At 42.2% G+C, this 25,857-nt stretch overlaps 1 protein-coding gene across 3 annotated transcripts; it reads right to left on the bottom strand.

Annotated features, from left to right (window-relative positions):
* Nucleotides 1-9,064: 9,064 nt before the first annotated feature.
* LOC102312642 (chondroitin sulfate proteoglycan 5) lies at nt 9,065-25,857 on the bottom strand. Of its 3 annotated transcripts, XM_042225188.1 has the most exons (7): nt 25,123-25,857; nt 18,758-19,538; nt 17,526-17,714; nt 17,141-17,219; nt 16,687-16,749; nt 13,085-13,249; nt 9,065-10,242 (listed from the first exon to the last, which is right to left on the bottom strand). In XM_042225188.1, the coding sequence occupies exons 1-7, from the start codon at nt 25,202-25,204 to the stop codon at nt 9,631-9,633; spliced, it is 1,971 nt and encodes a 656-aa protein (XP_042081122.1). In that variant the 5' UTR covers nt 25,205-25,857; the 3' UTR covers nt 9,065-9,630. The 3 variants fall into 3 exon arrangements, with proteins under 3 accessions (XP_042081122.1, XP_005932977.2, XP_005932978.2); XM_005932915.3 differs by lacking the exon at nt 16,687-16,749 and having other exon boundaries at nt 9,066-10,242; nt 17,057-17,219; XM_005932916.3 differs by lacking the exon at nt 16,687-16,749 and having other exon boundaries at nt 9,067-10,242.

Here is a 25,857-nt window from a genome sequence, read left to right as displayed (position 1 = left end):
ATCCCACAAAGCAGTGTTTATAACTGCCTTTCACCATTCCTTGCTTAGTTTCCCTCAATTCTTTTTAAGGATTCATGGAGGAATGATGGAGACAGAAGGGAAGAGTGGAGAGAGATTTTGGTACTCTGTGTCAACATGTAGCAAAGGGAATACGCCGATAGCCTCAGCATTTTGTGTGCCATCGGTTAAAACCTTAGCAGTGTGCTTGACCACTCAAAATGCAGTATCCTAAGAAAGTTTAAGTTGAGAAACCAGTTACATAAAAGTAAAACTTTGAATTTAATTATTAATTAGATTCTCCTTTATGCTGATTTTGTTAGTGTTCATTAAATAAATATTTACATTTACAGCTCGTCTACAGTTCTGAAACGGCAAAATGTCTTGCTGCGTCTCAAGGACTGAGATAAACGCAGAACAAGAAGATGCAGTAGTTTTAACTTAAGTTGAAACTTTTGATGAAACATCAATATCCACAGATCACAGGAAAGAGATTTACAGAGGAATTAAAACCAAAGGTTCAACACAACTGCTGGAAATTATATTTGGCAAAAGATTATCTGACTATACTGCTTAAAAGCCACAAATTAAAACAATTAAATAATTAGAATTCATCATTGGGTTACAACATATTCTTAGATGAACATCTTGTTTACCCCCAAGGTTCTAGCTAATTTTGCCCCAAAACTGTAAATAAAAGATGAACACAGCCACCATGCTATCATCTGGTGACCTCTGAACTATTGCCACGCTGTTTTGTTGGGGTTTTCCCTCCCTCTTGCTCTCTCTCAGAGACACAGACTATCAACTATCAGCTAACAAAACCAGGCTGAATACTGAATTCTGTTTTCAACATTTTTTCACATTGGAGTCTGTGGGAATTGACTCACTTTTGTAGTCAGTCTCAAGTGGCCATTGGAGAAGGTGCAGATTCTGGCACTTCCATCTTGGCTTAGTTTCTCAGCTCGAGATGTTGCTGTTTGATTTTAACTGAGAACATAATATAAAGGCAAAAGAGCTCTGACAGACCAAAAAATACCAAACTAAACCAAAAAAACCCCCAAAAGACAAAATACAAATAAAATAGAATTGAATAGAATTCCTTTTATTGTCACTATACACATGTACAATGAGATACAGAGCATCTCCTTCCTTCTGCAGACATGTGGGAAAAGAAAAGGGTGGGGGGGCGGGGGTGCACAGTTCTGCAGTACTATATATATATTACTACTATATACTATATTATACTATACTATACTATATATATATGGTATTCAAAAAATATAAACTGCATTCAAAAAAACATCAAATGTACAAATATACAATTGGGGAAAAAAATTATGCTTCACCCATCCGGTTCTTCCTTTTACAGCAAAGTGAAAATCTAAACTCCAACATTAGGGTCACAAACTGTGAGTGGTTGCCCGGATACAGGAGATGACTTATCGTCAAAGCATTCAGCCTTTTGCCTCACTTTTCACATATAGGTAAGTGGTTCGTTAGCCCATTCCCTGTTAAAATGTCTGACATCATCCTGTACATTTCACAGCCACTGCAGGTACCCTAAATGTGTGCACTTCTGTGGGGCTTAAATGAGCCATGTTGAGACTGGGAGGTAAATGTCAGCGGTTTTCAGCCGGAAACCTTCGCCACAAGAATGTGACCACGGGATGTCGAGTAAATCAATATGAAAGCCGAGGGAGAGGGCTGAGAGCGGGGGGAGGGACGTTACTGCCAAATTATCACTGCAAAACCAAAGAAAATGAGAAGGGGAAGCGGAGACTGATGAAGGAAGTGAAAGTTGATTTTCAGAGGTTAATTTAACTTCTTTCCTGACTTTGAGGTTAATCTGTGACATTATACTGTGCGTGTAGGTGTGTAGATGTGTAAGTGCCCTAAAGGACAAGGCTGCTGATAACTCACGACTTTGTTATCCCATGAAAAGCAAACAAACCCAGCAATATGTCAGACTATTTTCTCTGGGGACTATTTTCTGGGAACATTTTGTACATTGTGAGTATAATAGACTGTATATAAAAGGTGGATGTAGCTACTGTGATGTCACGCATTAGTCGGTCTGTGGATGCACACTTTCAATCCTTCACTTTAGCTTTATGGCCTTTGGCATCTTGTTTTTTTTCTGAAAACAAAAGTAAGCATATTCACAGAGAGAGGGTTGAGCGTTAAGTTAACAGCTAACTATAGCCTGTATATAAAAGATGGATGTAGCTTCGGGGTCTGAAAAGCCTTTTAAGCTATGGTGGAAGTGCCTTAAACAGCCATTCTTCCCGACAGCTGGCAGGGATATTTTCTCTGGTTCCAAGTCCTATGATTTATGACTTAAGTTACCAATTTACTGATATGGTGGTGCGGTGGTTAGCACAGCAGGAAAGTCCTGGTTTTATACACATTTTTGTCCAAAGACATGCATATAGGTTAACTAGTGATTCTAAATGAATGGATGATGTGTGTGTTAATTTCAAACAAGGTGATGTCATTGGAGTGAAAACAGATGACATAACAGGGTATGCATTAGTGCGGGTCTGACTTGCAAAGTCACCACCACACGGTCTGCTCTCAGTTCATCAGTCAGATCCACTCCACTGCTTGTGAGGAGCGGTTTCAAAACATCAAGATGCCGATGGCCAACCCGCTCAGCTAGAGCTTTAAAAACAGACAAATGAGGGATGCTGTGTTGGCTATGTGCATTTTTTTTTAAATATACAGTCCATGCAGCATTACCTGTGTGCATCCATAGACTGCAGTGGTGCATGTACAGATACACAGACTAGCAAGTCACTGCCAACATAAAGTAATGAAAACAAAAACAAAACAAAACTGAGCACTGACTTCTTGGAGGGTTTGTTACAGTTCACCACACAAAAAATCCTGTTATCTGTTGTATAAATTGCATTAAAACTGCCCCCCCAGAAAAGCACCACCATATTTTAATAGTCACTTTCATCCATTTGATGATACTTCATGCCGTCAGGATTTAACTGTAATGAACGACTGTCACCCAGCGTAACAATGAAACTCATCTGCTGTGTGCGCGTGTTTGGCTTGTCCTCACGCAAAGAACACGAAAACATAATTTTATTGGCAGTTTGTGCCAATAAAAATAATTTGGCAGTTTGTGCTGCTCAGATTTCTGTCATCACCCCCTAACAGTGTGGAGATGAAGATGATTTCATGTGTGTGTGTGTGTGTGTGTGTATGTGTGTTGCTCAGAGCATCACATGAACTGCATGGCTGGACACCACATGGATAGTTTAAATGGGAACTTTTTTCTTTTTTTTACAATTTGGATGCAATTACCCTTTATGTGGTCGTTTCTCGGAGAGTACGCACTTCTTTTCTCGCGCACACCCACGAGTGCACACAAAGTGATGACATTTCTTACTCCTGAATAGAAAGCCATTTAACCTGACTCACAAGAAGCCGAAGGACACAAAAGCAATGGCACAAAGCGAGCGGGAGAAAGACTGCGAGTAGGGGGTCTCATAATACAGTGGAAGCTTAACACATTAGAAGGCATCATTTTAGAAACTTTAAAAACAGACGTGCGCCGCTTCTGTTGTGGACGGACAACACATGCAATAACTCTGTGTCTTTGTCCAGATTTGTGATTATTAATGTGCGTCAGTTTTCTGTGAAAATACAGTCACTGCATTGTACTCCTCTAATTATAAAAACCTTCATCTGCAGTGGAGGCATCTCAGGAGACCTGTGTGTGTGTTTGTGAGTGTGTACATTACATGCAGAGGGATGAGCAGAGTGGGAGTAAGACAGAGGGACTTACATCTGTTTTGGGTCAGCAAAAATACTTTATAGCCCTACTTAAAGAGGCAGTGATGACGCTGCCAAAAAGCAATACATCCAAGTGGTTCACCCACACACACCCCCACACACAAAAACACACAATCCACCCTCCCAGTGTGCTGACATATCAACTGATTGGCCCCGCACAGCATTAACTGCAAAGTATCCTATCCTGCACACACCCGGACACACACACACCTGTGCACTATCCTGGCCCTCATCTCCTCTCTTTGCAAAGCCGGAGATCATCAGATATCGCCCCAAAATCTACACGATAACAAGAATCAATTATCACAGCATCGTGTTGAATCAGCACACATTCCTTCGCTCGACACAGAGTGAATGCAAATGGAGATGCAGATCAGCGGTTTCAAAGTGCCAGCGGGTCTTCGGTGGCAGCGGAGCGCGTCGGATTGCGGGGCAAGGCTGCCGCTCGGTGGATCGAGCAGGAGCTGCGTGCACGCAGAGAAGTGGGGCGTGCTGGTTGAGGAGGTTGTGCAAGGTAAAATCTCAGAGGAGTTAACTGTACAGAGATGAGATGAGATGGGTCCCTCAAGTACAACCCCAGTGCTATTTTTCTAAACACGAAATGCTGACGTTTCTTTTTTGTGTGTGTGTGTGTAGTCGTACGTTGTGGACGGAAAACATGAAATCAAACTCTCAGCTCAGCTTGTTACAAAAGAAAAACTGGGGAGCGCTCATGAAGGGCCTGTTGTAAATATTTTATGGACCCTCTCTGTAAGACACAGAGCAAGCTTGAGAGGTTATTTTAAAGGAGTCTTTTCAGTCTGTTCAAGCAGATTGTAATGCTCCCACATCTGGCTTTGACAGCTGACCTTTTAATAGGACAAAAACTGTATAGTGGAAAAAGGTCTCTGATCACTCTTTTGACCTGCACTCTAATCAAGTCATGCAGAGAAATCATTACCAGGCTGACCTTCAACTGTACACCCTGCTAAGATAATAGAATAAGCGTTTGCAGCCAGCCAGATACTTAAGTGTATTGCTGGATTAGAAATGAACCCAGGATTCTCCTCTGAGGTGGGAGATTTGCGGTATGAATAACTCACACAGTGGCAGGAGGACTATCTCCTGCACTTGTACCTTTAATAGCTTCACTTTATTATCCTGTAGTGTCTGATTCTGGGGTCATTACTTCCCTAACTCTCATTTCTTAATAAATCATCTTATAGAAGCAATGCAGCTTAAATTAAACATTAAGGAAAATAACAGTAAAATAAGAAAGTTAACTTGACCTAAAACGCAGCGCTATCTGACCTCATATGTTTAAGCCTGTTAGTGCTTGGGTGGGTTCCACCACAACTGTGACCATGCCCGGTACAGACCATACAGTGAGGCCTGGTGTCTCCACTAGAGGTCAGCAAAAACTTGTGAGCTTGTGCTAGGTTCAAAGGTACAGACGTTTTTTGAAGTCATTAAATAGAAAAAAAATAGTATTGTACTCATAATCACACATTGATTAATGTGTAAATACGTCTTCCAATAAATTAATGCATTCTCATAAACTTAGAATTACATACATAATACGCCAAAGGCAATGGAGAAGAGAACTCCCTGCATCTTCAGACTCAAGATATGAAGGATCATACATGTTTTATCAGCAGAGATGGGGTCCTCTTCACCAAGGGAGCAAAAACGTCAAAACAAAAGAGAGCGCGACTGGCATCTGGATGAAATTGAATCTTCTTCCTCCTCATTGCGACCCCTTATTTCCTGAACTTAAGTCAGGGGTCTGACATACAGAAACGTGCATAAACATGTTTATTTCTTCCTGATATTGTCAGAATTACTTATTGTCAGGACATTAGATGTGACCATCTCATTTTTGGACAGCTGACAGTGAACTGGCTAAACAAAAGTTTCTAAGCTAACATTATGCTAATGTAACTAATGTTAAGCGTGAATGTCTTAAAAAAACACACTTTCTCTCCGTTAAACAGTTTGAATTCATTCATCACATCAAACATCACAATATATGAGAGTTTATTCACTAAGTTCAGCAATTTCAGTTCCACTTCAAAGTAAATTTCACTAACGCTAGCAAACAGCAGCTAACAGCACCTAACGGGGCTAACAGCAGTGCTTAGCCACAGAAAAGTTTAGGATATCCTCAACAACTCAGTATTGGTGTCACCGATCAGAAGTGAGCTTCAGTGACTCATCGACTCATATCAGACTGTTTTCAGTCTTTTACAGCCTCCTTCAAAGTAAATAAAGGTGGATGCTTCTCACCTGGCATATTGACAGCTAAGATAAACAGTGGACTGACAGTCTGTACAGATAGCAAAACTCTCCAGGGCCACTTCCGTCACTTTGCTATCTGAGTACTTTTCAGACCCGTGACCGGCGTTTTTAAGGCGACTCTGGGGTAAACACATAAAATGCGCCGAAATATTTAATTGATATAGATCTGTGTTTTATTCCTGATTGATTGCTAAGTGTCGATAGACTTATGTGTTAAAATATAATGTGTGTGTGTGGCGGGGTGCTGGGTTGTTTTTCTTAACACAAACAGCAGTAGAAATATCCTGTCTAAATTTAGTGTTTTGATATCTCCTGGCTGACTAAAATATGTTTTTCCTACAGCCACTGTAGCTAGGATTATGCACTAGAATTGAAAGGGGTAAGGAAAAAGACCTCAGTTGTCTGCAAAATTTACTGACATCTAGATATTTAACACACTGTAACTTTAAAGTTCTATCAACTCCAAATAAAACCATAATATCAGTTTTTTAATTCTTTCACTCATTCTGTGTTTAAATGACCCATGTTCTGAAATATGGTCCAGATCAATGTATCTGACTGTATTCACTTTTAAGGATGAAGAATTAGCCACTCGGTGTTTTATGTGGCGCTAACTTTGAACCCTCAGCATTACCATTTTGGCCCATTTTTTTCATTTTTGGAGCCTTAAGTAAGCATATTTGGGCAAGTGGTTGCTAGTTTTCAACTAATGCTGGCAAGCTTGATGAGCAAGTCCATCTATGTGGCTGCATGTGGAGTGTATGGATACATTGCACAGATGCAGACGCCTGCTAATTAGAGCTGCTATGTGCAGCTGATATTAGAATTTTACTAACCATCACTGCAGCACAGACCTCTTGGACCATCTGTACCTCACAGCAATGCAAATTATTTGTCAAATTATTCAGTTAAAAATGTTCCAAACACCACAAATGAGCAGAGGTGAAACCTAGCTGACAGTTCGAGCCTTGTTTGGAACTACTTTGAAGTTCCACTTTCACATCCTTTAGCTTTAATTTATTCCTGGAGTTCAGCTGCATTTAGGCACAACAGAAAGCTATTCAGCAAGGGTTCATTTGAATTTTTCTGTAGAGTTTTCATCATATCTAAATGTAAGGGCAGCTGCTGATATTAAAAGCACATGTGGATGGTTAAGGTCACTCTACTTTAAAGCTGAAATGCAGCTTGTAATAACAGCTGTCTGGCGGTTTGTGGAGGTCAGACTCTTTGGAGTAAAAGACTGCATTAAAGACAGGGAGGAACATGTGAATATGACCATGTAGTCAGTTACTTTCAACCATCCACCTGAGGTATTTCACCATAGCAAAATGCTTTTCTGTCCATGGTTTATGTGATTTTTTTGTATTAGTGTAGAAAAACATTGAAGGTTTCCTTGGTAAGAGAAATTCTTCTTATTGTATTTTCACACTCTCACCTTTTAAGTGTCCTTGTAGGAAAAACTCTCAGAAAATCCTAAATACTTCAAGAGCAAATTAAAAAGTGGAAACCGAGGACGTACAAAGGACACACTGTGGGCACCTTGGAGGCTTCTGAAAATTATTCATTCTGTGCCCATTTCTGACAAATAGAAAAAGGAGGAAGAATAACTTCTCTTTCACCTTCTCCATCTGGAACCAGAAGGTGGTCTTCATCCTTGAGAAACATCAGAGTAGAGTAAAGCTGAGTCGCTGCAGCCTGCAGCTGTTAACTGCTGCTGCAGAAGAGGTCACATTGTGGGAAATTGTAATCTGAATCACCCGAAGAAACAAAAGTACTGCTACTGGAAATGATTGGGCTTGCATCCTGAACATTACAGGGGTGCTCACTTAAACAGCTGAAGCCTGTCCCAGCCAGAAAAAGTGCAATACTAAATAAATTTCTAAATTTTAAGGGGAACATCACACCCTCTCATTCTGTGTTTGTTTTGAAAATGATATAGACAGAATAAAAATGTTTAAACTGCTATTTAAGTGCTTTTTTTCCCACTATATATATAACTGTAGTCTAAATTACAAATATGAGCTGGTTTTAATGCATATTTAGATGCATTTTAATACTCTGGTTAAACACATCTTTTTCTTTTGTCTTTTTTTGTCGTCATTTAAACAAACTGTTCATTTATGTTTTTCTCCTAATCCTGACATAAGCTGTTCTTAATGCATAAAAAAGGCAGTGTCATTACCCTTTATATCTGCCATATGTATTGACTTTAGTTTGTATTATTTTTATTAAAAAACAACAAAAACAACCACAACTTTATTCACAGCACGAGTCTCCTTATGTAAATGTATAATATCAAGAGTGATAACAGTAACTAAGGCTATGTACTGGTTTGCAAACTATCTACTAACTTTCTACTCATGCAGCACCTTAAATATCAGGAAGCTTAACTGGTGTCATATAAATTTCCAGTTATATGCTCTCTTTATGAGCATGGACACCAACACACCACTTCAGAGAACTATATATCCTCTCTCACCCCGGTTTCATTTAAAATAATGTTTAAAAAGTAATATTTTGAATATTTCAAACAATTTCAAATAATTTGAAATATTTTTATACATCAAAGAAATTGTAATTTTTCTGGGGTTCATTCAAAAACATGAGATTTCCCTGACAGGATCATTTTAATTCTCAAACAAATATTTCTGTATTATACCTTCTTAGAGCTTTTTCTCACATTTATAATGTGCATATTATTTAATAATGCAAACTGCACTATTATAATGCACAATATCGGTCTTACTCTTTGAATAACCTCGTTTTATTTTTATTTTATTTTTGTTGTTTATGTAAAACATGTGGCAGTGTCTCAGTATAAGGATCTATCTAACCACTCCCAAAGACCATTCGTTGCAATGTTTGCATTGTCCACAAGGAGGCAGCAGAGTCCCTCATATTTCATGAACAGCCACCACACAGAAAGTTTCTCCATCTTCAGAAAACAGTACTGCATGATTTGTTGTATCCTATTTATTAAGGATTAGAAACACTGAAAAAGACACTCAAAACACCTATGAAAACATGAAAAAATACACATCGAATAGCAAAAGATTTGTATAAACTGCTGATAACACTAAGGCTATGAAACCTTTTATTGACAATATCGTCAGCTGTCGCTGATGTTGGCACCATGCTAAGATAGTGTTGTTCACATATAAGAGTTTATTCTGTGAGCAGAAACCTGAGCCTTGAGATGTTGGGCCTTTTTTTTTTTACAGAGAGGTGTGAATATGCAGCTGCAGCAACCATGCAGTGATTTATTGGTGTATTTTTGGTCCATCCATGTTTCAATTTCAGTGAATGTGGTCTGTGCAGGGTTGTCCCAGTTATTTAGTTTCCTAGAACATGTTTAGGTGCCTTCCTTATCCTAAGGGTATAAAAGTGGGGAAACAGGGTGCAAAGATGGACAGGTGGATGAAAAAACTATAAATAGCTAATTTTAAAAAAAAAAAAGTTAGAGACATGATGGACACAGATCACTGGACAGAGTAGATCATGACAGATGTTTGTGCGTTTAAAGGGCTGGACTGAGCAAAGGCCTGGTCAGGAGAGTGGTGGCAGGGATCGGGTACTGACCGGGCAGTACTTCCCCCTGGATGGTGATGGAGGAGGCTGGGTAAGATGTGGTGATGATGGGAATGGGCGGATGTGTCCTCCATAGTACTCTCGCCCAGTCTCTGAGGCCTCAGCTTCTGGATCCTGAGACCGACCTCTGGGCCTGCGTAGCTGAGGGGGAGTGGGTGAGCAGGTGGGCATGCACCGGAAATGAGAGGGAGAGTGGTGGGAAGACATACGGCAGATAGGGGAAGAATAACACCCTGGAGCTGAGTGGCGACTTGGTGATGGATGGCGACCGGGTGAGCGGTGCCGGCCAGGTGAAGAGTGCCTCCCTCTCAGCGGTTCCTTGGTCTGTTTGGGGGATTTGTTTGACTTAGGAACCTTGGATGTCTTAGGTGTATTGGGTGATCTGGGAATGGGATGAGTGGTGGGGTAAGAACTGGATGAGTGAGAGGTGAGGCCTTGGCTGGGAGAGGCAGGGTCTCCATTGTTGGCAACCTTGTAGAGGAAGACATCATACTGAAGGGGCGGGTTGTTCTCTGGATGAAGCTTGGCCTCTTTGGGGAGAAGCACTTCCAGGCCAATAGTCACTCCATCCTGATGTTGAAATATGGTAAGTGGAGAAGATTGCAACAATGCAGGAAGAGTCATGAAGGCAAAAACATGAAATCAAATTACATTGACAAGCACAGGGGTGACAGTGGGCCCCTGGGATAGCTGAAAGCTACAGTATTGATTTTTAGATTCTTGGTGTAATTAGCTTTTGGGGGAAAATGATGAGAAATACCAAATGACAAATACTGTGCTGATTTACATGTCCGGCAACTACAGAGCAACATTCAATTAATATTCACTCTCAAACTCCTGTGGCTCTTGTTCTCGATAACTCCTGAATAAGATCAGTGTCTGTTTGCTGAAGAAGGGTGTAAGAGGCAGTAGCTCCAAAGAGTTACAGACTAGCTAGCTAAGCAGCGAGCTGAGAGACGCTTTGAGCTTCGTGGAGTTAAGGGAAACTGCACAGTTAGGTAATAATTTCCATTAGATACATAATAGAAATATAATGATTATAGCTTAAACTGTAATAAAATTTGGGACTAAGTGGCTATAAATGTTGAGAATTTACTTTAAACTGTTCTGAATATCAGTATTCTTTTTCATAATGATGACATATATACTCACTGGCCACTTTATACAGGTACACTGCAGCAGCTCAGTGCATTTATGCATGAAGACAAGGTCTGCTGAGTTTCAAACAGAGCATCAGAATGGGGATGAACAGAAGTTTAAGTGACTTTGAATGTGGCATTGTTTGTTGGTGAACTGGTCTGACTCTTTTACAAACTGATGATTTGCTGGGATTTTCACATACAACCATCCTTGTTGATGTTCTCGGATGTTGGAGGAGAATTGCGACACCGCTTTGAACTTACATGAAGATAAAAGTAATTCAAATAACCACCCGTTACCACCCATTATCTCTGAACTTTATGTTAAAGCTTGAAGCAGGTGGGTCAGCAGAAGACCACACTGGGTGCCACTCCTGTCACCTAAGAACAGGATACTGAAGCTACAATTCAAAGAGCTCACCATTATTGGACAACAGAAGATTAGACCAGCGTTGTCTGGTCTGATGAGTCTTTCTGGTGCGACATTCAGATTAGAGGGTCAAAATTTTGTGTAATCAACATGAAAGCATTGCTCTATCCTGCCTTGAATCAATAGCTGAGGCTGGTGGTGGTGCTGTAACAGTGTGGGAGATTTACTTTTGGTTGCTGACCATGTCCATCCTTGTTATCCTGAAGTGTAACACACCATGTCACAAAGCTCAATCATCTCTAACTGGTTTCTTGAACATGACATGAGTTCGCAAATAGTTGCCTCAGTCACCAGATCAGAATACAACAGAGCACCTTAGGGATGCTGTCATTTCAATATGGACCAAAATCTTTGAGAAATGTTTCAGCACCTCGTTGAATCTATACGACGAAGAATTAAAGCAGGGGCTCCAACCTGGCACTAGCAAGGTGTACCTAAAAAACTGTCAGGTGAGTGTATATGATACTTAAAAACACTGCTGTCAGAAGAGGTGTTTAGCGTAGATGAATAAAAATAACTATGGCGAATTACATTCTCATCAGTGTAAGTACAGAGTGGAGGTTGGAAATTCCAACAGAGTGGAGGTTGGAATTTGGGGGGTATTCAAACAGGAACATGTGTACTTCTTAATACATGGAAAGTACAGATAAAGATACATCAAAAATTAAAAAAACAAAAGAAAACTCAGAAATCCTGTTTCCCTCTGCCGGTCTGGTTAAAAAGCCTGCGTTAAATTTCTTCATATTGAACAAAACATGTTTCATTTGAACCTTTTATTGCGGATTCTATTCATTTGAGGGAGCTGTCCATGGTTCTGAATGGGCAATCACCATTGTGTGTGCAGACGGTGCAATCTGTGAGGAGCCTACTGTAGCACAAAAGCAGGGTCAGCCGAGCATTCAGTTATTATTAGCGGGAGAGCAGCTGGGCAGTAGTTAGCTTCATCATAGGCAGACATGCAGAGAAAGAAAGAAAGAAAGAAAGAAAAAGAAAGAGCTGGACAGAGAGATACAGTCTGGAGGAAAGCTCACAACAACACACGGGGACAAGCTGGGTAAATTAAAAAGATTTATTCCAACAACCGTGAACTGCAATCCTCCATGTATACCAAAAAAAGTACAAAAGAATAGCAAGGTACATTAAAGCATTATAAATCACACTGAAAATCAAGACACAGCGTGTGTAATATATCTATTGTATATAGTATATCAACTCCGAGCAGTTACTTTGACCTCATGTAATCTAGACATATCCACTTATTAGCAAACATTAATATTTCGCAAATACAGATTCACTTAATTTCCACGTACTTCTTTTTATTTTATTTTTTGTTGCAAATATTATGTTTTCAGACACTTTTCATTGATAACACCAATGCATGCGGGCAGAGAGCGACAGTAAGGCGGGGCAAGCAGAGGTAAGAGGAAGGAGGGGCTGGGGAAATGTGAGAAAAGACAGCAAAGGATTTCATTGGCCAAAGACCAAGGCAGGGCATCAGCAGAAAGGAAAGTCAGTCAATAGTTGGTCCAAGCCAGAGGTTTTAGTCCAGCATAAGGGGCGGATATGAAAGGAAGGAGGAGGCGGCACCACTATGTGATCAGTGTTGGCATGGTAGCCTTGTAAACAAGACTATTGTGCTTTTCAAGTTGTATCTTTAATTCATGTTGTGCTTACTTTTTACATTAGGTCTCATCAGACTGCTAGAAATGCACAGTATGCACTTTGCATGGTGTAAACGATGTTAGCCTCGGCGCTATGTCGTTTGTGTGTGTGTGTGTGAGTGTGTGTGCACACTTTAACAGAAGGTGAAGCTTTATACCAGGTTGTTCTGGAGCATGTTTACCTCGGCTTTTTCCTCCGTGTTGTTAGGAGTGAGGCCGTGGTCGTGGACGGCGGAGGCCGGGCGGTTGTTCTCGTGCTTCGGGGAGTGAGAGTTGAGGATGTTCATAGACCCCTCCTCCTTGGGCTGCGGGGACTTGGCTTGGTTCTCCTGCTTCTGCGGCTCATCCTGCAGAGAAAGTTGGTTACGCTTCACAGATGCTTCATATGCAGAGAAAACGAAATTTTAATGACGAGGTACAAAACTATTCTGGGAAATACAACAACACTTCCATGGTGCCAGTCTTACAACTTACAACTCAAAGCTTTATCCATCTCACATCTGCACCTACAGGCACCTTAAAATCTCCAATTAACCTGACGCACATGTATTTGGACTGTGGGAGGACAATCCAGCATGCAAGGTGAGAACAAAAGCCTCTGGAAACTTCCAAACCAGACTTTTTCTTTGCTGTAAGAGAAAACCTTTACACCAGTGTGCAGCTAATATACAAGACATGCACAGAGAGACTTACCAGAATGTAGTAAATGTGTTTTATCTAACTTAAATCATCAAGTAATTAGTGGAACCTTAAAAATCTACAAGTTCTTTTTATTTTGGGGGGAATTTGGTGAAACATTTGAACAATTTTGGAAGATTTGCTTTTAAAAAAGTTATGTCAAGTGGTTCCATACAACTCTTTTAGGTAGCTCCTAAGAAACTGTTTAAGTTTATCTGAGTCATTTGCTTGTGAAATACTTGTCTTATGTAGATACATTTTTTTGAGTGCACAGTATTTTGTTGAAAAATCACAAACACACTCAAGTACATTTTTTAAAAAACTATTTTGGCCAGTAAATCTAGCTAAACAGAATTCTTGTAAAATAATAATAGTGAGATTTCCTTTTTAAATTACTCTTTTTACTCTCTTAGCTGTGCAGATATGCATCTTTTACTGCTTGGGAATATAGATATGTGTACACTTTTTTCCCTGATGAAGGTAAAGTTATGTTGAGGTCTAATAATCATCCTCAGGGGGGTCTATTTTGTGTAAGATTGCACCTTTAATTACAGAACTGAACTTTTACTGTACTGTTGTTTGCAAGAGTGTGCAATCACTTGCTCAGGCAGTCATTTAACAGGGAAAAACTGCTTAGTGTGTGCTGGGGAAAGATCTAATATAGTGGCGCATCGCTGTGCATTACGATTTTGCAGAGACAACTTAATCTGAACTGGCAGAAATACACTGCCAGACTAGGAGAGACAGACATCGCAGAGTAACTGGCCTAACTGAACTTAAAGATGATATTTATAACTGGTTAAAACAAAAAACACACAAAAAACCCTTCCAGAAAACCCTTCCCCTCTTGCTTGCTCGAGATAATCATTCTTGAAAGTCACGGAAAAACCACCACCACCTTCACATCCAGGCCTTTATCTAATCAGCTAATCATACCGCAGCATAAAAAAAAAAACCTGTTGGACCTATGACATTTAAAAGAAATTGCAATACAGGACATGTACCTGCAGGGGCTTTTTAACCCCGCGACCTGACATTTAGAGGATCCGGAAGATACCGAAAAGTAGCTATAATCACTACACTGAAATGCCAGCACCGCTCTCAGAGCAGCAGCTTATTTTTTAAAAAAAAATCCTAATTTGATCACTTCAGGTAGTTCAGCTAAGTGTCGCTAATGGACTGAGAATCAGAATTCATTTCTGCAGATCAAATGTGAAGTCAGTCCCAGAGACTTGTTTTTGTAAGATGCAAATCCATTGTGTTTCGTGTCCGTGTGTCAGGCTCGTAATTGTTCAAGCTATCCATTGATTGGCTTTTCACTAACATCTGAAGGTCAAAGTCACATCAGGCGGTAAGTAGGGCACAATCGATCAGTTTCACTGGCTACTGTTGTACGCAATTCGCCGAACGCCCTTTCACATCAAAACAGGTTCCGAAAATTTAAAGTCGTGCTGTTGCTGTTGATCTCCTACACCCCCTACGCCGTTTAAGTTATTCTCCTATTATATCCGTCTTTATTCACAAGAATCCACACTGAATTTTAAGTATGAATTTACTCATGCATCAGTAACCTTTTCTATTGCCTTAGTAACCCAGCAGGCGATTGATGGATGTAAACAGGGGAACAAACACATCTTCCTGCAAACACAACACCCCCACAACACACACGCACACACACACACACACACACAAAAGAATTGTGGACGGAAATGAATGCATTACTGCATGCTACAGAATGCACAACCTGTGGAGGGGTACTGGGGAGAAAAGAGGAAACCTGCTGCAGGGGGACCCAAAATGGCTGTTTGAGCTGCATGAAGAGCAAGCAGCTGAGACAAAATGGTGGCTCAATTTCCTCAGCGAGCTTCTCAGGAAGCTGCAGAGGCGCAGGTAGGAGAGGCAGCAAATGTATGAACTCGCTGTTTCTCCACACAGCGATGCCTACATATCTGAACAACTGGCTGCAGGACGCCTGGAAGGGTGTGATTAATCATTACACCTACATGGAATTCAGCTGATACGAGATCAGGTGCGGGAAGAGGTCGTGGAAGTGACAGCTTGCAGCGTATAAAGTGCAAAAGATTTACAGTACTGTGCAAAAGTCTTGAGCTGCATGTCTTTTCTTGATATTTTGCTGAGATAATGAGAAATAGATGTGGCGATTTATTAAAATGTGCAAGTATTCATGCATATAAGGCAAAAAAAGGAGTTTGTATAATTCTACCTTTAATCCACCTTTATTGTTCAACACAGCCTGAACTCTTTTAGTCAAGCTTTCTTGTAATTTCTTTAAGTAATCTTCAGAAATAGTTCTCTAGGTTTCTTGAAGGACATTCAAAGCTTTTCTTTGGAAGAGAGTTATTTAGGGAGGCCAATCCATGACTGATAGTTCTTCACCGTGTGTGTGTCTATTTCAGGCATTTACTGCATTGGAAGTGTGGTCATTGTCATGGTAAAAAAAAAAAAATGAAGCTGTTGCCGATCTAATGCTTTCCAGATGGTTTTGCATGATGAATTCTGTGTTTGGAATTTCATCAGTTTTGACAACAATTCCAACACCACTGGCTGAAATTAATATGCAACCCCTGACGGAGCCTCCACCATGATTTACAGATGGCTGTAGACATTGTTGTACCTCTCTCCTGACCTAGTCTGTACATGCTGATGAAGGTTTGAACCCCCCAAAAATGCAATTGATCCAACATGATGGGTTTTGTGACAGGCTGCTAGTAACAAAGTGCTCATACAGATACAATTTAAAACTGGTTCTTTGCTAATTGTCTATGTGTTGAATCAGGTGTCTTTTTTACACTTGAATGCCTCTGAAAATGGTCAGATCCAAGGACTGGACTGAAAATGGGTGAAAACGCAGCCAAATGGAAAAACTCTGAATGACCCTCACAAAGCCTGAGGAACTATTGTTCAAGAAAACTTTAAAACACATGGGAATGTCTGGCTACTTGAAACAAAATATAAAGGAGTAATGGGTGGCTCGAGATTTTTGCACAATACTGTAAGTTTCTAGCAGTTGCACAGTTGGGGACTTTAAAGCAAAGCCAGGGAGGAAGACTAATGTAGGCAATGTGGGCATCTCCTTTGTGCTTACCTGGAGCTGATTATAAGAATTTCTGGGTTTATAGTCCCAGGTAAAGCTGGCTGTTGATGGCCTCTGAGGGGAATCGGTCAGGGTGAAAAACATTAAACACAGACATACGCTACATTTTCATCTATGTCTTGATGTAACAGGACAACATTATGGTGTGTTTTGGTGTGCCTGCAAACTTCAGATGGCAGTTTAATAACAAGAACAGTGCAGCAGAAACATACAGTAGACTGAATCATCAAGCGAAGCTGGCAGGGAGACAACACAGGAGAGAACACAATGAGGTGGGAAGGGGGAAAAATATATAGAAAAATGAAATAAAAACTAAGAAAAAGGGGGGAAAGGGGCCAAACATGAGGAGAGCTGGGCATACCTGACAGATAATGTTGTCATAGTACGCCAGGTTGTGAGTATGAGCTTGGGGAGCGGGCGGAGGGGTGTCACACAGTTTCCTTACGTTTGGCTGTGAGCCGTCAGCTGTTGTGGAAACTGAGAGGCCGTCCGTCTGTGGCTCGCTGCTCTGTGGGCGGTACTTACTGCAGGATGGCAGAGAGAGAGATTTGTGTGGTAAATATTTGGAGTAATATGGTTGTTTTTTGCATTCATATCTTTAAGAGCTGCATTTTTTCTCCACTATGTATACCAGCTCGCACAAAACACATGTCACTTCTGTGAAAACCAAATAATTTAGCAGACTGACTATAGACTTCCTTTCACATGTGCTCTGCTTTGACTGCCATGTGCTTGTAATAAGGTTGTCACCTCGCTTTGCACCGACCAAACTGTGAGTCACAGCTCTCTTTTCAAAAATATTTTCTCACTTCCCGGTCATACGCACACACCTGCGTTTGCGAAGGCGCTTGTTCTCGTTCTTGAGGTGGTGCAGCCTCTTGGCAAAGAATACGATGATCATAAAAAGCAGCAGGAAGACCACGGAGGACACGCCCACCACCACGCACAGCACCTGGAACTCGGTGACGGCCCAGTCGCAACGCGCACCTTTGTTCCACACGTAGTCCTGCACATTGCACCTGGATTAAGAAGGAATATAAAGAGACCATATTAATTTATTATTATTAACTTTCTGTCTTTCTTTCTATCCTCAAAATAAAAAAGCCAAATGCCCAAGAAGGTGTGTGCCTGTGTGCCAGAATTATGCCTACAACGTGTAAGTGTAAACTTGTACTCAGAGCTATTGACATGCTGTCCTGAGGTCTTTCCAGCAAAGCAGGGATTTGGCCTGCAGCCTAGCCCCTTAATGAGATCAAAGGATCAGAACACGTGTGTGTGTGTGTGTGTGTGTGTGTGTGTGTGTGTGTGTGTGTGTGTGTGTGTGTGTGTGCGTTTTCCATATTCCTGATCTTTTTCTGTCAAACTACTTACTACTTTTTCACTGCTGTTTGAGCATATGTAAGTGTGTGTGTCCATATGCATGTGTGTGTGTGTGTGTGCATATTACTCAGCAGGTATGATAAGATAAGCAACAGTTTGCCTCCAGGCTTACAGAGAGGCTGCAGGAGAGGGCAGATGGTGCCATCAAGGCGTGAATGAATGCGTGTGCATTTGCATGAGCAGTGTGCGAGCGCGCGAGTTTGTGTGACCTCAGTGTATTGTCATCTTTCTCGTACTTTCTATTTGTGCATGCTGTGTGTCTCTGTCAGCTGCCAGCAGCCTAACAACACACACACCCTCTTTTACGCCCTGCCTCCAAAACCCAAAACTGAGATTATCTCTTGGGGACCCTGCTGTGATCTTGACAAACCCTTGTGACACATCAGGCCAGCCTTCTGTTTCCGTGTTTGTGCGTGCGTGTGTGTGTCTGTGTTTCCAGTGTTCATGCTACATCTTTTCAATTGTGTGGGAGAACAAGCATATTGGAAATTATCCCAAGAAGACAAATTAAAAAGGGGAATATTTTAGCACCCAACGACCCTCTCGGGCACCCCTGCTGCCTTGCACATAATGTGCACACACAAATGTCAGTTGCTCACCAAAAAGTCACATCCTGCCTTTAAATTACTATGCATGATGGAAAAAGGAAGACAGTATGATCCTGTGTTTGCATAGCTCTCACCTGCAGAAGGCTCCCATTCCTGGCACTACGGTGCACACCCCTTGATTGAAGCAGAAATTGGGTTTGACGTCACACTGAGATACACACACCCCGGGCCCAGACTGCACAAAGCCCAGCCTGCAGCCACCCTCCCCCATGGCACCTCCTAAGCCTAGCCCCTCATCCTGGTCTTGCCCTGACATGGGAGGAGCTGGTAAGGGTGGCCTGCTGTCCACGTTAGGCTTGACCTTGTCGGGAACAGCAGGAGAACCAGCCAGGAGCGGATTCTCATCCTCCATTTCTGCTGGAGGTGACGGGGAGGGTTCGGGTTCTGGGGTTGTATCGACTGCCGAGGGGTCATCATCATCGGGGGATAGATAGTCGTAAAAATCAGAAAGGGTCCATGATGTAGGGTCGCCTGCCTTCTGCTTTTGGGGCTTGGGGGCTTTCGCCCATCCCAGAGCAGCATCGGAGGGCACGACGTCGGGGGCAGGACTGTGAAACTCCACGGTGATGACGTCATCGGATAAGGGGTTCCCGGGCTGATCTGGACCCCCACCTCCTGCAGTTAGCTCCTCCGCCACAGGTGGGTCCTCCTCTACAAAATCCAAGTGGACGCGCTTATGTGAGTGGTGGTGTTTGGTGGAGCTGAGTGGGAGTTTGGCACCAAACACAAGGCCTGCTCCAATCAGATGGTCTCTCTCTGCTGAGTCATCACTTAGCACCATCCTGGTGTTCAAGGCCTCCTTGTTGACAGATGAATGGTTGTGATGATGGTGGTGTTTGCCAATTGAATGCCTCCCTGTCAATCACACACAACAAGGGTTAAGAGCTCAACTTTTGACTTTTAACTCTGGAAATTGTGAAGCATGCAGTTCATGCTTTCCATTAAAATATGTAGCCTCTAGACCCAAGCCATCGCAGCAGCCAAAGAAGACATTAAACAGCTGCTTTAAAAGCCTTTTATTGGGTGATCCTACTTTGATGTGTGAAACTGAGGAACCCTGACATATTTACAAATCATAACACCAAAGAATAACAGAAAACTGAATTGTTTTGGCTTTTATTTGCTGTGGTCTTACTCTTCACAAGAAGTACACACAAAGGTTTTTATATATAGATTTAACCAGTCCGAAGGTGCTGAGTCTAGTTTTGTATGATAAAGACTGAGGCCCAAGGATAAAGTGTGAATGGCTTTGGTAGATCCACTGCAGTCTCCACCACAGCCTTGTGCAGAGGTGCTTTAGAGTTGTATTAGCCTGGTTTTCTAAGAGAATTCACCATCTCCCTGACTATTAACTCCTCTGAGCTATAAAACATTATTCAATTATAAACCAAAAAATGCAAAATCTATTCAGTGTGAGTGAAAGTGTTACTAAAAGCTTGGCTCCACTTTCCCTTTGAAAAGCCAACTGATTACTTGTCAAAGAAATGTCAACAAGAGCTGAAGACTGCATGATGTAGGATTAGCGCCTGAGTCATGTGCTCTAGTGACCGAGACCGGGTGAGGATTAGATTAGGGGTTAGAGTTGTAGGTTAGAAGCCGCCTGGCTGGAAACTTCTCTTGCTTTTAGCAGTCTACAGAGAAAGACGCACACTCATAGGCAGAAAGGCGAAGATATCACCAGAAAAGTCTTAAAATCTTCCAGCAGGCAGCAGACTGCTAATTGGCCCCTCACTGCATGCTCATTCTCGGCAGCCACACATAATTAAAACCTACAGAACTCTCTTTTAAATTCAAGCGGAGACACATATTTCTAAAAGAATTTGGTAACACTGCAAAAAAAAATGCACTTGATATCTTGACAAATTTCCACTTGGTGAAATGGTGCAGCTATAAAACGCAGAGTCTCTGATTTAAGCCAGCGTGAGCATTATATCGCCTCAGTAAATCTAGCAAATAGTTTAGGCAAGATAAGGAAATAACAGGATACTATCAAAGGCAGTTTCAGCCTCCTACTTTTGGGCATCTAGGAATAATAAGTGGGTAAAAAGGAAGGTAGGTGTAGTAATAGCTCAGAGGTTAGGAAAGCAGGCTTTTAGTTTGAAGATTAGAGGCCAGCTGCTGGGATCTCCTCCTGCCTGTGAGATTCAGTTTGGGGTTGGGGGGTTTTTGTACATGATGTCTGACTAGACTAAGGTTATTACACAAAAACTTAATTTAGACATTACAAGATTAATTTGTTTTATTCCATAAAAGTTGGAGTGATTTTTAGAGTGCAGTATGACTGTGTGTGGAGTCCACTTCAGAGCTGTCTTTCTAAAACACAGTGAAACTATAGGGTTGGCACTGGATGTGTGGAAGGTGGGTTGCAGGCTACCCAGTACTTCTTCTTCTTTCTAAGTGATTCCCTGGCTCCTGCTAAGAAATTAGAAACAGCACGGTGCTATTTTTCCATTGGCTGAAAAAATGTCACTTTTTGATTGGGTGAGGAGCACACATGCCTCAGTGAGCTCAGCTACTCCCTGTCTGGCATATGATGCTGTGTTCATACATTTAGATTTTCTTTCTTGCCAGGACTCAAATGATACCCCTCCCACACTGAAGACACTCGGGCCAAATTTTAAGGATATCTGTTTAAACTGAAACATTTTTAAAGCATTATTTATACTAAATTGTAACGTTGTCAGCTTGGCATTCATTTGGGCACAGGGAGAGAAATCAAGCCTGACATCTAAACGCAAAAATTCCCCAAATGTGAAATTCACAAATTAGCACATAACAAGGAGGCGCTGCTGATTGCTGCTGGAAACACACCTGACCAAGAACTGTTTGAGCACTTAAAAAAAACACAACATATCGTTTTTACACATATGTTTTACTGCAATTAAACAAACGAGATACCGTAATTTGTTCCCAGAGTTCATAAATGTGTATTTTTTCTGCAGCTGGACAATAACAGGTGAGCTGATGTTTATCATTTTTGTTCTGAGTTAAACTAAAAGCTTTAGCTTTTAAGTTTTAAACAGACATAAAAGAGCACTAAACGAATCCTGAAGCATATCAGAGGATTGTGCAACAGCATTAATGATGTAGAAGTATAACTTTTACAGAATTTAAAAAAAAAACACTTTTCTGGATGTAAAGCAAAAAAACTTTTTAAGTGGTTTTCCTGAGATTTTACTGGTGATCCTGTATATAAAGTTTCTATGTGTTGGACACTACTAAAGTTAATGTAGATGGTGGTTCAAAATATTTCTTTCGTTAAAGAAAGAAAGAAAGAAAGAAAGAAAGAAAGAAAGAAAGAAAGAAAGAAAGAAAGAAAGAAAGAAAGAAAGAAAGAAAGAAAGAAAGAAAGAAAGAACTGGCTGCAGTGTTCCCACAGTTCACTACATTTCAAGAAGCCACTTCTTCACACTTTTCCACTGGCTCGTACATCTGCAAATGGCCAAACTTGGCTGGGCTGGACAGCTTCTCTCCCACCAGCACCCTGAGATCAACGTGTCCAATGAGATCCCTGCTTTCAGTGTCTGGCACTTCATCCAGGACTAATACAAAAACCATCTGAACGTGCCTCGAGTCACGGAGACTAGCGGTGGCTGAGGAACCATGAGATTCACCTCACACACACATACACACACACACACACACAGTGCAGTTGCCATGGTGAGATGTAAAGAGGTGCCAGGTTGAAAGGAGGAATGGAGCGAGGGAGTTGCAGTGGAAACAGAGAATCTAGTGTTGGTGCTCTCTCTTGTTTTTCGATCAATCAGCCAGCCAGTCACTCTGCGTTTTATGCCAGCTCCATCTCTGGGAAAACTCAGGTGGCAAGGATTGCAATGCCTCACACTTTGGAGGAGAGACAGGCTCCACTGGCTAAATCTGATTACAATGAATTCTGCTTTCATTTAAAGGTTCAGTCTGCCGATTTGTTCTCTGTTGAGATGCGGATGCTGCATATCCTGTTAGCAGCTGGCAGTCTTCGTGGAGATTACAAGAGCAAAGGGCACAGGGGAAACAGTGCGATTTGTGCCTTTAGCTGCCACTCGGCTCTTAACCTCTGGCATCACACCGAGCATGTCACCATGGTAACAAGTTTTACCTGAAGTCACTGTGATTGGTTGGAGTGCAGACTCCCAGCGGCCTTACCATCAGGGCACAGTGGGAAGGAACCCTGCACACAAGTACATTGTAACCACCTTTGACCACCAATATAAACCTAAAAGATGCTGACTACAGCTATTATTTTCACAGTCAGCAGTCATGTAAAGGTGCCTACTGAGCAAAACTGCAACATCCAAATTTAAGAATGTATTAATACTTGAGCCTTATTGATTTATTTTACAATCAAACATTCATTTATGATGAAAACCTGCAGCCTCCGCCCATTGATCCGTGGGCATTCAAGATTTTTTTCCTCCTCCCCATCTCTGCGAAGGAAAGAAAATCAAGGAGATGCTGATGATCTGATGTATTCTGACATATTATGAGCTTTCTGGGGCTACGGGGCAGATGGACCTCACATTATGCACTGGATACACAGAAGCACACACATACTCACATGGAGGAACGCTGGGGTTCTGGATTCAGTCCACATTGTTTTACCGGCATGGCCAACAAGAGAAATCTATTCCCGCAGGAGTGTTTGTGTGTGTGTGGATTGACTAGCTTTGAGCTCAAAATGATTAGCCAATTAATCAATCAGCTGACTGCAAGAATAATCTCCAGTTTATATTTGATAATTTATTAAAATCAAGTAAAAGTGACAGATTTTTTTGGGGTGTGACTTTGTATCTTATGATGGTAACTCACCACCACCACATCCCCGTTAGACAAAAATACCTTGACTAAAGGCAGCACTGAACTTGTGAACATTTTATAGACTAAATAAATAAAAACCAATGAAGTCAAATTACCCAGTCATGAAAAAAAAAACGTATATTATAAAGACATTAGTCTGCTGAAGCAAACCTCTCTGCGTGAGTAAAAGAACGTATTAAATTTGAGCTGAAAATGACGTTATGACAGCAGGTGCTGCATGTTACGGGACTCTGCAGGAATACTAAAGCAGTAGTGAATCACTTTACTTGTTTCTTCGTTTTATGTGATGAGCAGGTTACTGTTTAGTGAAAAGCAAAATATCTAAAAGATTTGCATCTCCCCAGGCAGCCAGTGAAATAAGAATCCCTTGTAGGCCCCTGCTACTCTTAATTAAACAAATATCCCCTGGCAAGTGGTCTGCGGGCTTTAAACATGGGGGACAGGATGCCAGGCATATATTTACCGGTCAGTATGACATAGAGTTAACGCCTCGCTATCCACTGAGGGCGCGAGACAAGGCTGCATGGGGGGGGGCAGGACGAATTACAGCTGATGCGCGTGCTCGTGTGAACCCCAACGACCCTCTGCGTGCACAACCCACCCTGTTGCTGGGCAGCGACAGCAGTAGCGCTCATTTTTTATATTTCCAGGATTTTTCACATTTCCACCACTCGGGGGGAGCACGCGGGCGCGTGTCTATGCCACACAGATACACAGACAGACACACGCACAGAGCAGGAACCGTCTGTGTCAGATTTGTGTTCCCACAAATCCCATGGGATGGACAGTAAACGAGAAGGAGGAGAGGGGAGCGGGGTTGGCCTGTCCAGTCGTCTCGCCCCCCACCCCTCCTTCTCCTCAATGTCTGGAGGAATTCAGTCCTTTCAGCACCATGAATGGGCCTCCTGTAGCCCGGCCACGGTGCACCTAATCCCGCCTTTGTCTGGGGAACGCACCGGCACGGCGGGTCGCAGCTGCAGTGCTGAACTGTAAAATGTGTCTGTCGCTGTGATCGTCCACAGACATCTCATTATTTTTCATTTAAAAAAATGTACAGCCGGGTAGTAGATCTTACATCTTTGAATTAACATAATTACAGGCAGGGGGAGGTTCCCCCCCCCTCCCCTCCTACCCGCCTTTCACACGCCTAATGAACCTGATACTGGCTGAACCCTGCCCACAGTCACTGGTTCAAGTGTCACTAGTGATCAGTACATATAGCAGCCAATAGGATGAGAGACAAAAAATATAAGGTTTATCTGCAGAATGTAGTGATTGGTTGGACTGAGAATCCAATTTTGTTCGTGTTATAAAAATGTGGACATTTGGGCATTTCTAATGGCGAATGGCCAAACTAATCAATGCATTGAAAAATGTGTCCTCACAAAACAGAATTACCAAGCAAAGGCTTAATAATCATAATGGATAATGCCAACAGTGCCCACATTTTAAATGGCATCTATATTTCCATGACGCATGCACGGACAATTGGATTTGTCATTATTTCTAATCTATGCCAAAGCAAGTGTGATTTGGATTCACGCACGTGCGCGTGCTTCCTTACAGAAATAATTAAAGGCAGCACGCACGCACAGGGTGGGACACGGTAGATCCGCGGACTTACCGTGAGCAGACACAGGGAGGATGACCATTGAGATGGTCAGGAGCACCTGCCAGGTCCCCAAACGGCTGTCAGCGCGCGCCATAACGTGGGCTTATTCCCTTGGATACAGTGATGCAAACTCTGGTCCTCGTTTCGCCGGTCAGACCGTGGACTGTACAATAATCCTCACAGCAGAACCTCCAAACTTCAGAGCTTGTCTGTTTTCGCCATGTCGCCTTTATCCTTCCAAACGCCTGATCTCTCTCTCAGCTGCAGTGTGTGCGCGCGCGTGCGTGTGTGTCAACTGTTTAACGGCTAGGGTTCGGTTCCATTGTCCCGGGCGGGTGTCCTCTTCTCCACAGCTTTTGCGCGCGTGCCACTCCGTCGACAGCTGAAGCGTCACCGCGAGGAGTTGTAGTAGTAAAATGCGCGCGACCAGCGAAGGGTCTGCAGACTAGATTCTAATGAGACTGGGTCGTCGAACTGATACGCCTTTTCCCAGCTTTTGGTTACACCGGCGAAGAACGCGCGCGCACAGTGCGCCTCGGTGTCAGAGTGCCAGGCCGCACGCGCACAGACAATCACTCGAGCAAATGCTCCCGGTGTCCAGTCTCAGCTTGCTGTCGCTCGTGCAGAATGGGGGTGAGTGGGGGATTTAAACAGCGTCTGCTGTCACTGGAAGTCAATATGCTCCAGTTTACGCCACAGCTAATGTGTGTGTGAGCTTCGGTCCAAGAGTCTCTCTCTCTCTCTCTC

Source organism: Haplochromis burtoni, unplaced genomic scaffold, assembly GCF_018398535.1.
Source record: "Haplochromis burtoni strain Fernald_Lab_line unplaced genomic scaffold, NCSU_Asbu1 Contig_163, whole genome shotgun sequence".
Taxonomy (NCBI): domain Eukaryota; kingdom Metazoa; phylum Chordata; class Actinopteri; order Cichliformes; family Cichlidae; genus Haplochromis; species Haplochromis burtoni.
This window is presented reverse-complemented; position numbering and strand designations above follow the sequence as displayed.

Bases quoted from the DNA above. Each gene is read 5' to 3' on its own strand.
- LOC102312642 (XM_005932915.3), bottom strand. From the start codon at position 25,204: ATGGCGCGCGCTGACAGCCGTTTGGGGACCTGGCAGGTGCTCCTGACC. The intron at 13,250-17,056 runs GTATGCCCAGCT...CTTTCTCTGCAG, and splicing joins ATGACAACATTATCTGTCAG to GATGAGCCGCAGAAGCAGGA. The intron at 10,243-13,084 runs GTAAACATGCTC...TTTCAACATCAG, and splicing joins ACACGGAGGAAAAAGCCGAG to GATGGAGTGACTATTGGCCT.